The sequence below is a fragment of the Opisthocomus hoazin genome, chromosome 9, assembly GCF_030867145.1.
Source record: "Opisthocomus hoazin isolate bOpiHoa1 chromosome 9, bOpiHoa1.hap1, whole genome shotgun sequence".
NCBI lineage: Eukaryota > Metazoa > Chordata > Aves > Opisthocomiformes > Opisthocomidae > Opisthocomus > Opisthocomus hoazin.
In genome coordinates this window covers 35,185,084-35,197,210 of record NC_134422.1, presented here as the reverse complement: position 1 = coordinate 35,197,210, position 12,127 = coordinate 35,185,084, and the positions used below count along the sequence as shown (strand labels likewise).

General features: G+C 53.0%; 2 protein-coding genes across 6 annotated transcripts; one reads left to right on the top strand and one right to left on the bottom strand.

The window, feature by feature from the left end:
• Positions 1-583, top strand: PRLH (prolactin releasing hormone). Its single transcript, XM_075429616.1, has 2 exons — positions 1-115; positions 411-583. Exons 1-2 carry the CDS (start codon positions 1-3, stop codon positions 581-583), a joined length of 288 nt encoding a protein of 95 aa, XP_075285731.1.
• Positions 584-2,167: 1,584 nt separating this feature from the next.
• Positions 2,168-10,679, bottom strand: RAB17 (RAB17, member RAS oncogene family). Of its 5 annotated transcripts, none has more exons than XM_075430283.1 (7): positions 10,590-10,679; positions 6,540-6,736; positions 5,555-5,714; positions 4,014-4,165; positions 3,475-3,600; positions 3,173-3,266; positions 2,168-2,671 (listed from the first exon to the last, which is right to left on the bottom strand). In XM_075430283.1, exons 3-7 carry the CDS (start codon positions 5,694-5,696, stop codon positions 2,559-2,561), a joined length of 627 nt encoding a protein of 208 aa, XP_075286398.1. In that variant the 5' UTR covers positions 5,697-5,714; positions 6,540-6,736; positions 10,590-10,679; the 3' UTR covers positions 2,168-2,558. The 5 variants fall into 5 exon arrangements, with proteins under 5 accessions (XP_075286398.1, XP_075286401.1, XP_075286400.1 ...); XM_075430286.1 differs by lacking the exon at positions 10,590-10,679 and adding an exon at positions 10,076-10,119; XM_075430285.1 differs by lacking the exon at positions 10,590-10,679 and adding an exon at positions 9,039-9,166.
• Positions 10,680-12,127: the final 1,448 nt, after the last annotated feature.

Genomic DNA, 12,127 nt, shown 5'->3' with positions numbered 1-12,127 from the left:
ATGAAGCTGGGGGCCGCCTGCCTTCTGTGCCTGCTGCTCGCTTGCCTGACCCTGCCCATCGCCCACGGCCGCATCCGCCAGCGCTCCATGGAAATCAGGAGTAAGGAGAGCAGGAGTAAGGGACTCCCCCGAGCCAACACCCCCAGCCCCTCCTGCATCCCCAGACTCAGCTGCGTTTTGGGGGGGGGGGGGGGGGCAGAGGGGAGGGGGGAGCGGAGGGCAGGGTGTTCGCTATGCAGAAGCAAAGGTGTGCTTTGAAATAGCCTTTGCAGCAGCTTTTAGGTGCCCCCCAACCCCTATTCCCACTCCCCGGGGTTCATCATTCCCCCCCCACATGGATGCAATGCCCTGTGCCCTCCCCGTGTCCCCTCCATTCACCCCCTGACTGTTCCTCGGCTTTTGCCTTGCAGACCCGGACATTGACCCCTCCTGGTACACGGGGCGCGGGATCAGGCCGGTGGGGCGGTTCGGGCGGCGGCGAGCCCTGGGCGACGGCACCCATTCCGGGGGGGCTGGCTGGCGGCAAGCCTGCGCGCCCCCCCACCCGCACCCCCAGCCCCCCCGGGACGACTGGAGCCCCTGAGCTGAAGCCGACAATAAAAGCCCCTCTCCTCTCAGCCCCGGCGTGTGTCCCAGCCTCTCTGCTTCGAAATGCAGCGCAGGGGGTTGCGGGGGGTGACAGGGTGGAGGGGTGCAACCCCCAGAATTTCTGGTCTCGCCATGGTTTTGCAGCCTGCCCCAGCGGCGTGTGCACTGCAGCAGCATTTCCCTTTCTTCACCACATGGCTTTTTTATCCCCCCACATCCCCCAAAACACCCTAAAAATAAGCCCTTGAGGGTCCCCCTTTCCCAGGTGCGTCCCCTGGGGTCCCCACAGTGTGTCCACACCCATTGGTGCCCCCAACACCTTCATTTCCATGGTTTGGGGTCAGAAACAGCCACTCCATTTCCATGGCCCAGGTCAGAAACACTCAGGGAGCACACAGGGCCCTGTCCCTTGCACTGCACGTCCCCAGACGTCCCCTCATGAGCTGTGTCCCCAAGCCAGAGCATTTTACCCCCTCTCTACTTTGGGGTGAGAGGGGCCACAGAGGAGGGTGAGCCTCATCCCTCACCATCCCTGCATGTGTCTCCTGGCCCAGCACTGGGGGTCCAGGGCTGTTTGGGGAGGGAAGGGTTAATCTCGGGAGGGAGGGGGCAGATGAGGGGGATGAGTAGCACTTAGCACCTCTGCCTCCCAGCTGCCCTAAGGAAGGGGATTTAGGCAGGAGGAGGCAGCACTTCCCAGTTCTTGCTGGGAAGGAGATCCTGTTCTGCCCCGGGGACAGCTCAGCCCTCAGGAAGCATCTCAGGTGGGTGCTACTGGCTGGTGTCGGGTCCTGTGGGGTTGGGGCTGGCCTGACCTGACCTGGCAAACCTGGGCGAAGGGTGCTGTGGTCCGCACTTCTCCAAGGAGAGCATCTTCAGTGGTGTCTGCTGCCTTGTGGCTGAGCTCAGCCAAGCCTGGTCCCATGGGCTGGCATTGCCGTCAGGGAACACCCCAAAAACTCAGTGGCTGTGTTGCCTTGTGGACAGGCTGAGCGGGGCTGCTCTTCGCCCACAGCTGTGGCAGCGCTGCTGCAGCTCTCCTGGAAAGGGCAGCTTGTCGTCTGGGTCTGGGTTTGCTGAGCACCAGCATGCTATCGGAGACAGCCTGGGTGCTTGGGAGTGGAGGAGGAGAGAGCATCCTGCCCCATCCAAGACACGGCTCTTTCCTCCTCACAGGATGGGCTCCTGCTAGGGCTGTCCCGGCACAGCAGCCAGCAAAGGCTGTGGTAGCTCTGCAGCACCTCCTGGCACAGCTTCTGCCTTCTTTTCATCCAGTCAAGGCGCATTCCCGCAGCATAATTCATAGTGCACAAAGGGGAGGCCCTGCAAGGCACGGGCTACCGTAAGGCCTGGCATTGGCTTTGGCCCTGTTCTACCCCCACACGTGGCTCTTACATCAGCAATAAATTGGTGATCTCTCCCAAGCATGGACTGTGGCCCCTGTAAGGGGCCAGTGGGGCGAGACAAGCACTGGTCCTGGTCCCTGCTGCCTCCAAGTTTCCTGTGGTCCCCACCTACAGGTTGACATCCAGGTCAGGAATAAAAAATAACACCTTAAGGGCAATATTCTCTTTATTTGCAGGCTGGGGGTACAGCCACCAGGATGTACCTGCTTCGCTCTAGAAAGTTAAGCCCTCCCTTTTCAGATGGGAAGGGACACAGAGGAGCTGGCGCGCAGCTGGGGCAGGGGGGATGTCACCAGTTGGGGATGGTGGCAGTGGTGCTGATGGGTCACGCTCCTCCCTGGAAGCTGAAAGCTGGTGGAAGAAAACCCTGTGCTTTATCTCTTGGGTGGAGCCACGGCTGGAGGGTTGAAGAGACCCCGTACCCTGAGGATGGGCTCTGCCCTCGTTCCGATGGGGAGGGTGGTCAGGCTGAGCTGCCCCTGCACTGCTGCATTCCCCCTGCTTTGGCATTGCTTCTCTTGGAGGCCTCGTCCAGCCACTGCTGAGGTCCAGAGCTGCCCATCCTCAGAGCTGGCAGCACCCTGTCCTTGCCCTGCTCTCCCCCAGGTCAACTGTTGTCCTCCCACGCAGGGACGGGGCAGATGCCTTCTCTTGCTCCCGCCGCAGAAGCTCTTGGGCTGGGAAGAAACACAAGGTGAGAAAGGGCACAGTTCTCCTGCCGGTGGGGTGGGATGCAAAGGCTGTCCCATCCCATCCCAGGGGAGCCACTGATCACCACAGGTACTGTCCCACAGCAACTGTTAGATCTCTACTGAACAGCTACACCAGAGATGCCACTACACCTAGATTAGATGCGAAAGCAGAAGAAAACTGGGGCTTTGGAAGAGGGCCTGAAATCTTTCTCTGATATTGGAGTATCCAGGGATGGATCTGTCCATCCTTTTGCCCTAGGGGGTGTGGTGTGTTTGATAGAAACCACGGACTGCTGTTGTTGTGATCCCTGCAGCTGCTGGGTGTGGTGCAGGCTGGCCCAGCTGGGAAGAAGATCTCTGTGGCAATCATGAGCAGTGAAGGTGGTCAGCTTTGCAGGGGGGAAGGCATTTACAGCATTGAAGCAGAGGTTTGGGGCCTGTGGTTCACCTGCCTCTGCTCTCACCTAGAGCTGTCACACAACTCACCTACGGCCATGAAGATATCATTTATTTGGTGGTTGGATTTTGCAGATGTCTCCATGAAGAGGAGGCCTTTGGTCCTTGCAAACTCTTCCCCCTCCTAGGTGGAGACAAGCAGAGTTACTCCCCCCAGCCCCCTTTGGGGCTGTTTGTTCATTTCCAGTGGCATTTCACAGCAGGTCAATAGTTGTACGTGGACTTTGGAGGTGTCCGAAAGCCTTTTGAATTCTAGGCTTTGCTAGGACATATCACAGTGCTTGCTGGTGAGGGGGTGATGAGAGGGCCTGGAGCTCACCGCAGGCACTCACCTCTGTGGCAACTTCTCGCTCAGCAGCAAGGTCCGTCTTGTTGCCCACCAAAGCAATGACGATTTCATCAGGAAGGAATTCCTTTTCCAGGTCCCTCAGCCACAGCTTTGCTCTGTTGAGTGTTTCCTGGAGAGATGGAGGCAAAACCACCCACTGATTGGTTTTGATATAACTCCTTATCTCGGGCACTAAACCAAAGGGGGTGGAAGAGAAGTGGTGGGGAGGCTTTGACTCCCCTCTCTCTCAGGGAAACAGGTCACTGGTCCTCAAACACTTTTAGAGCTAAATCAGCCTTGAATGGGACGTGCCCTTTCTGCATGGCAGAAGAAATCACTCCTGCGCTGGTGGTGTGGTCCTGCAGAGGGAGGGACAGCCCCTGGCATGTCCTAGGTGGGACATTCACCTTCTCAGGCAGTGCTTGTGTACAGCTTTCTGCTCTATCAAAGACAAACACCATCATCTGGACACCTCTGCCCTGCCAGTGCTGCTGCAGCATGGCATAGTTTCAGCACAGATGGGATCAGCATCCTCTGCCTTACCTTGTTAGCGATGTCGTAAACAAGGAGAGCAGCATGGGCATCCCGGTAGTAGAGGTGGCAGACGCTGTGATACTTCTCCTGGCCTGCCGTGTCCCAGATCTCAAGCCTGATGGTGGCTACCTCCAGATTGAGCAGCTGTGTGAAGAAGGAGCCTGCAAGCAAGATGCAGGGTGCATGTTTATTTGCAGCAAGAGCAGGGCACTCAGATCTGCTGCCATAATGTCAAACCTATCCCAAGGGCCGGTAACGATGCTCTAATGCACAAAACTGGGATGCTTTTCTCAGAAGCACTGGCATTGTTGATGGGATGGTGTGCCACAAGGCAGGGCAGCCTGTGCCAGGCTGGGAGCCCTTCCTGGCAGCAGACTTGATGCACACCAGTTTAGAAGTCAGATTGCTCTGAGCTTTGCCGGATAGACCCCAGATCGAGAGCCACCTCCACCTTGCTGGAGGGTCAGACCCGTGAGAGCTGTGAATAGAAATATCCATAGAAAAGGGCTCCCACTGGAGAGGAGCCTCCATCACTGCTCCCAGGGAGAAGATGGCTGATTGTGGACCAGCCAGAGCCAAGGCAGAGGGACAAGGGCACCAACCATCAGCTCTTCAGGCTCCAGGTGGAACCACAGCCTCTGTGCCTGCTGTGCCTTGTTAGGGCAAAACCCAGGTACATCATGCAAAATGAACATCTATAATGTCTTGGTGCTGTAGGAAGCTGTGCTGATGCGAATGTACAGGGGAGGCAGCTTGATCCCAGCAGACGTGTTGGCCGGGGGGAGGTTTTAGAGGGAGCAGGGCTTTCACAGCTCTCCCCATGGTTTTCATCAAAGCATGAGCATGCATGTGCCCTGCCTTCAGAGTTGGGTTGTTCAGCATGGCTTCTCAGGACAGGATGCACAGGGGCAGATGTTCTCCCCTTTACCAGTGGCGCAGAGCGTGGAGGTTGCAGCCTGGTCAGGGCATGGGAGGGTCTGCTCTCTCATCTCAGCAGGCAGGCTGGAGGAACGAGGCACTGCTGTGAGCCCAGGATAGAGCTGTGCAGTGGGGGACCGGCCACAGCCATCTGCCTTCTCCTGGGCTCTCCTGCCTGCTTGCACCCTAGCCCAAACTCCCCTGCTCCACAGGGACATTGAGGCTGGGACAGCTCATATACAGGGTGGACTCTCCTGGGGTGTCTGGATAGCTGTGAGAGCAGCACAGGACCAAGCATGCCAAGAGCAGATGGGGCTGTAGAATTTGGATTCCAGGCTTCACATTTTTTCCTGCTCATCTACCTCCAAATAGCAGCGCTAAGCCAAACCTGTGCAAGTTGGATGTGGCTTTGCTTACAGCTTGATGCTGAGGGAAATGGGCTGCAGAGATCTGAAGGTGACAGCCATGTGGGACGTCTGGCTCTGGGGCAAGTCTGTATCATGTTCAAAAGTGGGTCTGTGCTGCTGCAGGTTACACCAACCTGTTCTCCTGCATCCCACCCTGCTGCAAGGAAGGGCGTCAGGCCTGGTCTCTTGTCCAGAGCCATCAAGCTATTGAAGCCACTCACTCACATCCCACTGTTGGCAGTGACTCCTTGAAGTCATTTTTGACGTATCGGTAGGCCAGGCTTGACTTTCCCACTGATGTGCTCCCCAGTAGGACCACCTTGTAGATGTAGGTGGGACGAACCCCCTCCAGGGAGGTGCCCGGCATTGCGTTCTGCGCTGTGCCCTGCAAGGAAACCAACTCCAATCAACATGCATCTGCAGTGATCCCATCAGTGGAGCATCCTGTATCAACTCCTGACCTGTGGCAGTAGAGCAGGTGGGAGTTAACCTCAAAATAGACTAGAATAAAATCATTAATATCCTGAATCAAATTTAATACATCAAACAACCTGCCACTGCCAGTTATGACCAGAGGGTGGAGATGTTTAGGAAGAAATTTGATGCAAGAGGCCTTCTTGGATGTAGACGAGGAGACTGGATTGGGCATATCTCCTTTAAAGAGAGGACATGCTGGAGAAAGTTAATGGCAGAGGGACATCACTTTTGGGTGTGCCTTGCTCTTGAGCATTCCTCGTTCCCCAAAGTTGTGCTGAAGAGCTTAGGCTGATGTTCCATGCTTACTGTAGCTCTTGGTTAGAGGTTATACCAGGAGAGCCTAGCATGGGCATAGAGGTGATGCTGCTACCAGCTTGCTAAGGACACAGTCCAGAGGATGGCTGGGCACCTCAGGAGATAATGGGATTTGTGGCAGCACCGCTTCAAGTCTACGTGTTGCTCACCAGAGGGGAGTAAGCAGCAGAGGACCTGACTCGAGCACCATTGAGGACAGCAGCACACAAAGCAGACAGCATGGACTAAGCAACCGCCTGCAGACCAAGCCTGTGAAGTCTCATGCCCTCATGACTGTTGCACCACGGCATGTGACTCTGCCTCACTAGGGGTGGAGCTATGCTGCTTAGTGACCAGGGATGGTGGAGGAGCATGGCCCAAAACAACGGTGGTTGCCTCAAACCTGACTCGGAGAGCTGCTGCAGAGCGTTGGCTGTACCTTGGGAAGGTGGCAGTCGACGTGATACCTCCTGGGTGGCACGGTTCTGCTTCTCCAAGCCTTAAGCTCAAGGATGTGATGCTGCCTTGCTGTCAGTGCAGGGCAGGGAATAACGCTGTCTTGCAATCAGCCAAAGCTTTGCCCCAGCTCCTCCTTACAGAGCTCCTCCTCTAAAAACACCCAGTTCACGTGGAGACCTATGGAGGAGAGGGAGGGAGATTCAGGCAGAGCTTGAAGATCATGGGGTGTTGAACTGAGCATGAGAGGGCATGGGATGACCTTGCATTCACTTGTCCTACCTCATGCAGCAGCAAAGGGGAAATATGCCACCAGCAAACCTGCTGTGTGCAGAGATGGGATGTGCCTTCCACATGGATCTAATCTTCTAACACCCAAAGGCAGCAGAGCAGCCTTCTGAAGGGTGTTGAAATATTAGTGCCTTGCTGCAGGTCCCTGCCTGTGTGTCCTGACCCTCTCACCGCTACAGTGTGCCAGGTGAAGAGTGACCCATGCCAGGGTTAAGGCTGCTGGCACGGGGTCCTTCCCTCCATGTGCTTTTGAAGAAAGCCCTGGTCAGCCAGAGACCAGGGGCCTGCAAGACTTTTAATGAAGATTTGTTGCAACTACTGCAATTTCTGTGGAGCTCGCAGGAGTGCAGAACTTGCAGGTGAGCAAGAAAAAACACCTCTATGAATACACCTAACAGCGGCACTAGCAATGTAGCTCCTGGCCCAGGAAGGTCTCTGTGGCTTCCTCATCTAACAAAAGCCTCTTGTTCCTGAGCACTGCTCATCCTACGTGTCTCCTTTATTTTGCCCGTCTTCCCCCTGCAATCTGGCAGGCTCCCGACCTTTAATTCTTCTCCCTTCTCTGAGCTGTTATGAAAGCATGCTGTCATTAAGAGCATACCTCTATGCTGGCTAAACCTGGGTCTGTATCTTTAGATGCAGGTGGTTTTTCTGCTCGAAGAGATGGGCTTTCATCCCCTTAAAAACCAGCAGTGAAATGTTCTTCCCCAGCCCATACAGCCCAGTGATGAAGAACAGGATCACAGTTTGTGCACAACAGCTAGTTGAGGGTGAGTTGTATTTTTTTTAAGCAGGAAAAAGACAAATCCTGTGGCACAGTGTAAGGGTGCTCCTTATAGTATTAATCAGCTACATTTGCCTCTTTGTAGGCCTGGAAGCAAGGCTGCTATCCTTTCTGGGCAGTTACGTTAGCTACCGTAGGTGATACGCCATAAAACTCTCTAGGGAAGCAAGAAGCTGCATGAAACCACCCAAGATTGTCTCTCTCAAACTCAGTTTCTCGTTACTTCACTCTGCTGCTCTCTGTTTAGCCCTAGAAGGCTGTATTGATGCTGGAATGATAGAAATTTCCTTGCGAAATTTTCGTGCTAGTAGGTACCTATTAGAGATGGAGGGTTTTGCCAAAGTTCACTTGAAACAATTTCTTTTCCATGCTAAGAGGCAGAAGGTGAATTTCCCTTTGCACCCGAGGAGAATGGCAAGGAAGCAAAACAAGTGGCTTTGTTCTGTTCCAATGGAAAATAGAATTTACAGGGAAACTGTTCTTGTTCTTTTTTTTTTTTTTTTTTTTCTCGAAGAAAGCAGTGTACAGAGTAAAACCCTGTGCTTGCTGGATAGGGGACTAAGAGACTGTCGGAAAAGCCCTGCAGACACCTCACGTGGCTGGTAATCACCCTTCTGCAGCTCTTCCTTGCACTGGGGAAGAGCCTGTCGGCAAGACCCAGCTTGAGGTTACAGCCAGCTCTGTAAATCCAGGATGCTGCTCTGGCAGGGTTACTGATGTCCGCTCCAGGTGCGGACAAGGGTGCTGCTGCCTCGCAGCAATCAGCATCGCCGTTCTTTCAGCCTGCGTTGGCAATGAAGCAGAGGAAGCTCGTTCTTCATCCGGAAACCTCCCTGACTTCTCTGGACTGGGACTGACTGACTCAGCATATCCAGGAGAAACTTTTAAAGCAATATTGCTGCTGATTTCTGTGAGGTAAGCCACAGCAGGGTGCACCTGCATGCCAGAAATCTTCTGTTGGCATCTCTAGAACAAGTTTGACTTATTTCACTGCAAACTCAAAACTCTGAAGAAGTCACCAATGCCTCGGCACGAAATGGCTTTAGCAAATTTTTTTCAAGGCTGAGGTGTAACCCGAACTGGGACTGCTTAGATGCAGGATTTGGGGGCTTTTTAGTTTGATCCTGGTAAAGAATAACTCAGCAATTTAGGGAGCATCCTGGGGAACAGCTGAGGTGTTACAAGTCCTTTCCTCACACTTAGAAGACATGCTGAGGGGCAGGGAAAGCTGAACCTGCTCAGATTCAACATAAAGAGCCGGAGATTAGTCTAGACAAGCATTTCTCTTCAATCATCAACTGCAAAAATCCTGTTGGTGGATTTAGTCTCCAGATACAGCTTAATTCTTTGTGACAGCTGTGTCTAGCAGCAGATATTCAGGGCAGTCTTGGGTGATCTCACACTTACCTAGAAGGCGAGTGCCGAAACGGCCGCGACACAGATCATTTCTCACTTCCTAATGGAGGATTAAGCACTGCTGCACCCGGGAAGTTGTATTCTCAGCCAGACACCCCCATTTCCCCATCTTGATGTCTCCTCTCTCCTTCCTGTGGGCAGCGGGTGGGTATGCGGAGGCAGCTCCGACCAGCGTTAACCAGCTTCTCCTATGGAGCCCACTGATTTAATGTAAATCAACTTAAAGGTAATATGTTTGCCGAGTACGGCAGCAGCACCAGATCAGTGATACTGCACTTGAACCGCCTGTCCTCACTGTTTCCAAGAAGGAACCTGACAAATACGTTTATGAGGGTGACTCAGTTGTTTATAATTAGCAGGAAAGTGGGCTTTATCTGAGGACCATCCTTTCAAACTTGTGTTTTAAGGGCACAAACACGGGTAATAAAAAGTAGAAACATGGGGTGGCAGAGCAGGTATTTGCGCTGGAACGCAACTGCAAGGGCTTGGCTATTGCCACTCAATAAATTAGTATCTCTGCAGTATTTTTAACTTGGGGAGGGGGGATCCTGATATTTATTGTCAGGGGATAAGCCTTTTACTTCCAAAGGAAAACAGTAAAAAAAGAAAAGAAATGCTTACCTTTGGGGATCGAGCTACTGAGAAGTGTTATTTAAGACTCTATTTAACTTCCTGGGAAATTAATGATGTTTAAGTCTAATGATGTCTAACTGATGTCTAAGCTTTTCTAAACCACAGGCTCTAAGAAGATCTTAAAACCTTTAAAGACATTTGCTGAGTTTCTGCAGGGGTGCAGCAGTGAAAAAGAACCACAGTTAAAGAGCTCCTTGGAAAAACCAGGACCCCAACACTACCCATGCAAGCCTGTAGTATCTAGCCCTGCAATTTTTAGACATGATATTTTTAGCTCTTTTCAGATCTGGATTCCCTCCTCACCCCTGCTGAATAGTGATCATGCATCTATCTCCCCAGTTAACTTCTGGTATTAATCTCAAAGCACTCCTCTGCTTTAGGGAGCCTCCTCCTACCTGCTAAAGCTCTCACAGTGCTGGTGTACAAGCGTGGCCGCTTGGAAAGTTCGTTTAAGCCAAGGTTACCAGGGGATACAAAAATCCCAGCTGCTGACTTAATGCGTAAACAGTGTTACATTTACATACTGCTGATTTCTCAGAGCTAAGAGGAACAGAATAAGGGTCATTAACTGTGCAGCCGGAGCGGGTTGAGGAAATAAGGCAGCAATAAACGGAGACTGCCCTGGGCTGTGTATGAGAGCAAGCGCTCTGCGAAGACCTTCACCTGAAAGGATGGGGGTTGGGCAGAGGGCTTTGTACGTCTTCCTAAAATCCCTTCTCTTGGGCAGGGAGCTGCCGATGACGGAGCCACCCATCCTGTTGGATGCAGCTTTGCGGCTGGGGTTGCGGGGCTGCTTCCCGGTGGGAGCGTGAGAGTCCCGGGAGCTTGCCTGGGAAAAATACCTCGGAGATGGTGGGTTGGGGCTGGGGCCTGCCCTGTGGGGAATCTCCTGTCGGAGGACGCCTTTACCTTCCTGAAGTCTTGCTCTCCTCCCAGCGCTTCAGTCCGTGGCGTCAGGGCTGCCGGGGCGATGGCCCCGTCCGGCTGCTCGAGCCTCTCCGTGCTGAGGGCAGATAAAAGTGAAACCACACAATGGTTCCTGGAGAGCAGTGTCAAAGTGACACGCGACTGGAGATCGGTGAACCTTAGACCTGCCAGCGAGCCGGGCAAGGCGGGACTGCAGGGCTGCCCTCACATCAAGCAGGGCCATTGGCCATGCCCCTGCACCCCCTCCTTCCATCTGTCCCTTCCTCCTTCCCCACTCCCCATGCTGGGGTTTGGTGGTGGGTGGATGGGCAGATGGATGAATATATTAATGGATGGGTGGGTTTTTCCCCATGCCTCAGGGTCCAAGGGCAGCCTGGCTATGAGGGGTGTGGGGAGTAACCCAGCCCACACCCCACCATGGGAGTTTGAGGACTGGGGAGGGCTTGGTGTGGGGCCGGCCAGGGACCTTGCCTTCTCTGGGTTTTTATAACATGGCAATTTCTGCTGACGTGCGTTAAACCTGGCTTTGGTCTTGTGCCAGGGTACAGGCTCAGATAACTTGGGTCTGGGGTGGCTGAAGCAATTTGTTTTGAGGAGCATGGCTGGTTTATCAGCTGGTGGGAGACAGCAACACTCGCTTCTCTTGCAAAGCGCTTCAGCAGGCGAGTGGAGATGTGCAAATCCAGCAAAAACTGAGCACTTGGGCTTTTACTGCATTTTAATTAAGGTAATAGCTAGTTAACACAGGCAGCTGGGGTTTGGTGCTTTGGTGAAGGCTGCTCTTGTTAAAGCTCTAATGTCTTGAGAGAGGAATTACAGCATGTTAATGCATTGGGATAACAGGTCTGGAGTGAGAACAGGAAGATCTTATAATTAAAATTCTAAACAGAATTAGTTTTTGTGTTTCCATTGCTCATCTTGTCATAGTCAGTGTCTTTCCTTTAAGTAACAGCTCCTGAAGTTTTCTGGAAGTTAAAATAGAATTTACAAAATCTACTCCTAATTGTTATTGGGAGTAGGGTGAAAATCAGGAGTCTTACAAGCAAGCTTAAAAAAAATGCCATCCCAGTTTTGAAATGAAGAGTGTGTCTTGTGACTTCCAAGGCCTGACTGCTGCAGCTCGATTACTTCCCATTTCTAGGATGAAATGCCACGTACAGATGCCAGAGCATCACACAGGTTTCATACGGGAGCGGTGCACCCATGAAGTGGAATCGCCCCAAGAGGTTTTGGTCTGAGCCAAAGGAGAGTGTTTCCCTCCGTTCAGGAAGGTGTCCATACACAAATCTGCACTGTCGCAGGAAAACCAGCGTTAGCATACCCACATATGCCTCCAGCCTGAGAGCAGATCTCACTCTGAATGCAGCTTTTTTGCCACAGGTAAAGGAAGCGTTACCTTCCCAGCTCCCTTCCCATCTGCTCTGCAGAGGCTAGAACTGGATTTGGGGATCTTTTGACGATGATTCCTGACAACCGTATGAAAACCCAAACCATCCGAGGCTGGTATCACGTTTTCAGCA

Coding starts and splice junctions, on each gene's coding strand:
- PRLH (XM_075429616.1), top strand. CDS start 1: ATGAAGCTGGGGGCCGCCTGCCTTCTGTGCCTGCTGCTCGCTTGCCTG. Junction 116..410: donor CAGGAGTAAGGAGAGCAGGA/GTAAGGGACTCC, acceptor TTTGCCTTGCAG/ACCCGGACATTGACCCCTCC.
- RAB17 (XM_075430283.1), bottom strand. CDS start 5,696: ATGCCGGGCACCTCCCTGGAGGGGGTTCGTCCCACCTACATCTACAAG. Junction 4,166..5,554: donor GTCACTGCCAACAGTGGGAT/GTGAGTGAGTGG, acceptor TCTTGCTTGCAG/GCTCCTTCTTCACACAGCTG. Junction 3,601..4,013: donor TTTACGACATCGCTAACAAG/GTAAGGCAGAGG, acceptor CCATCTCTCCAG/GAAACACTCAACAGAGCAAA.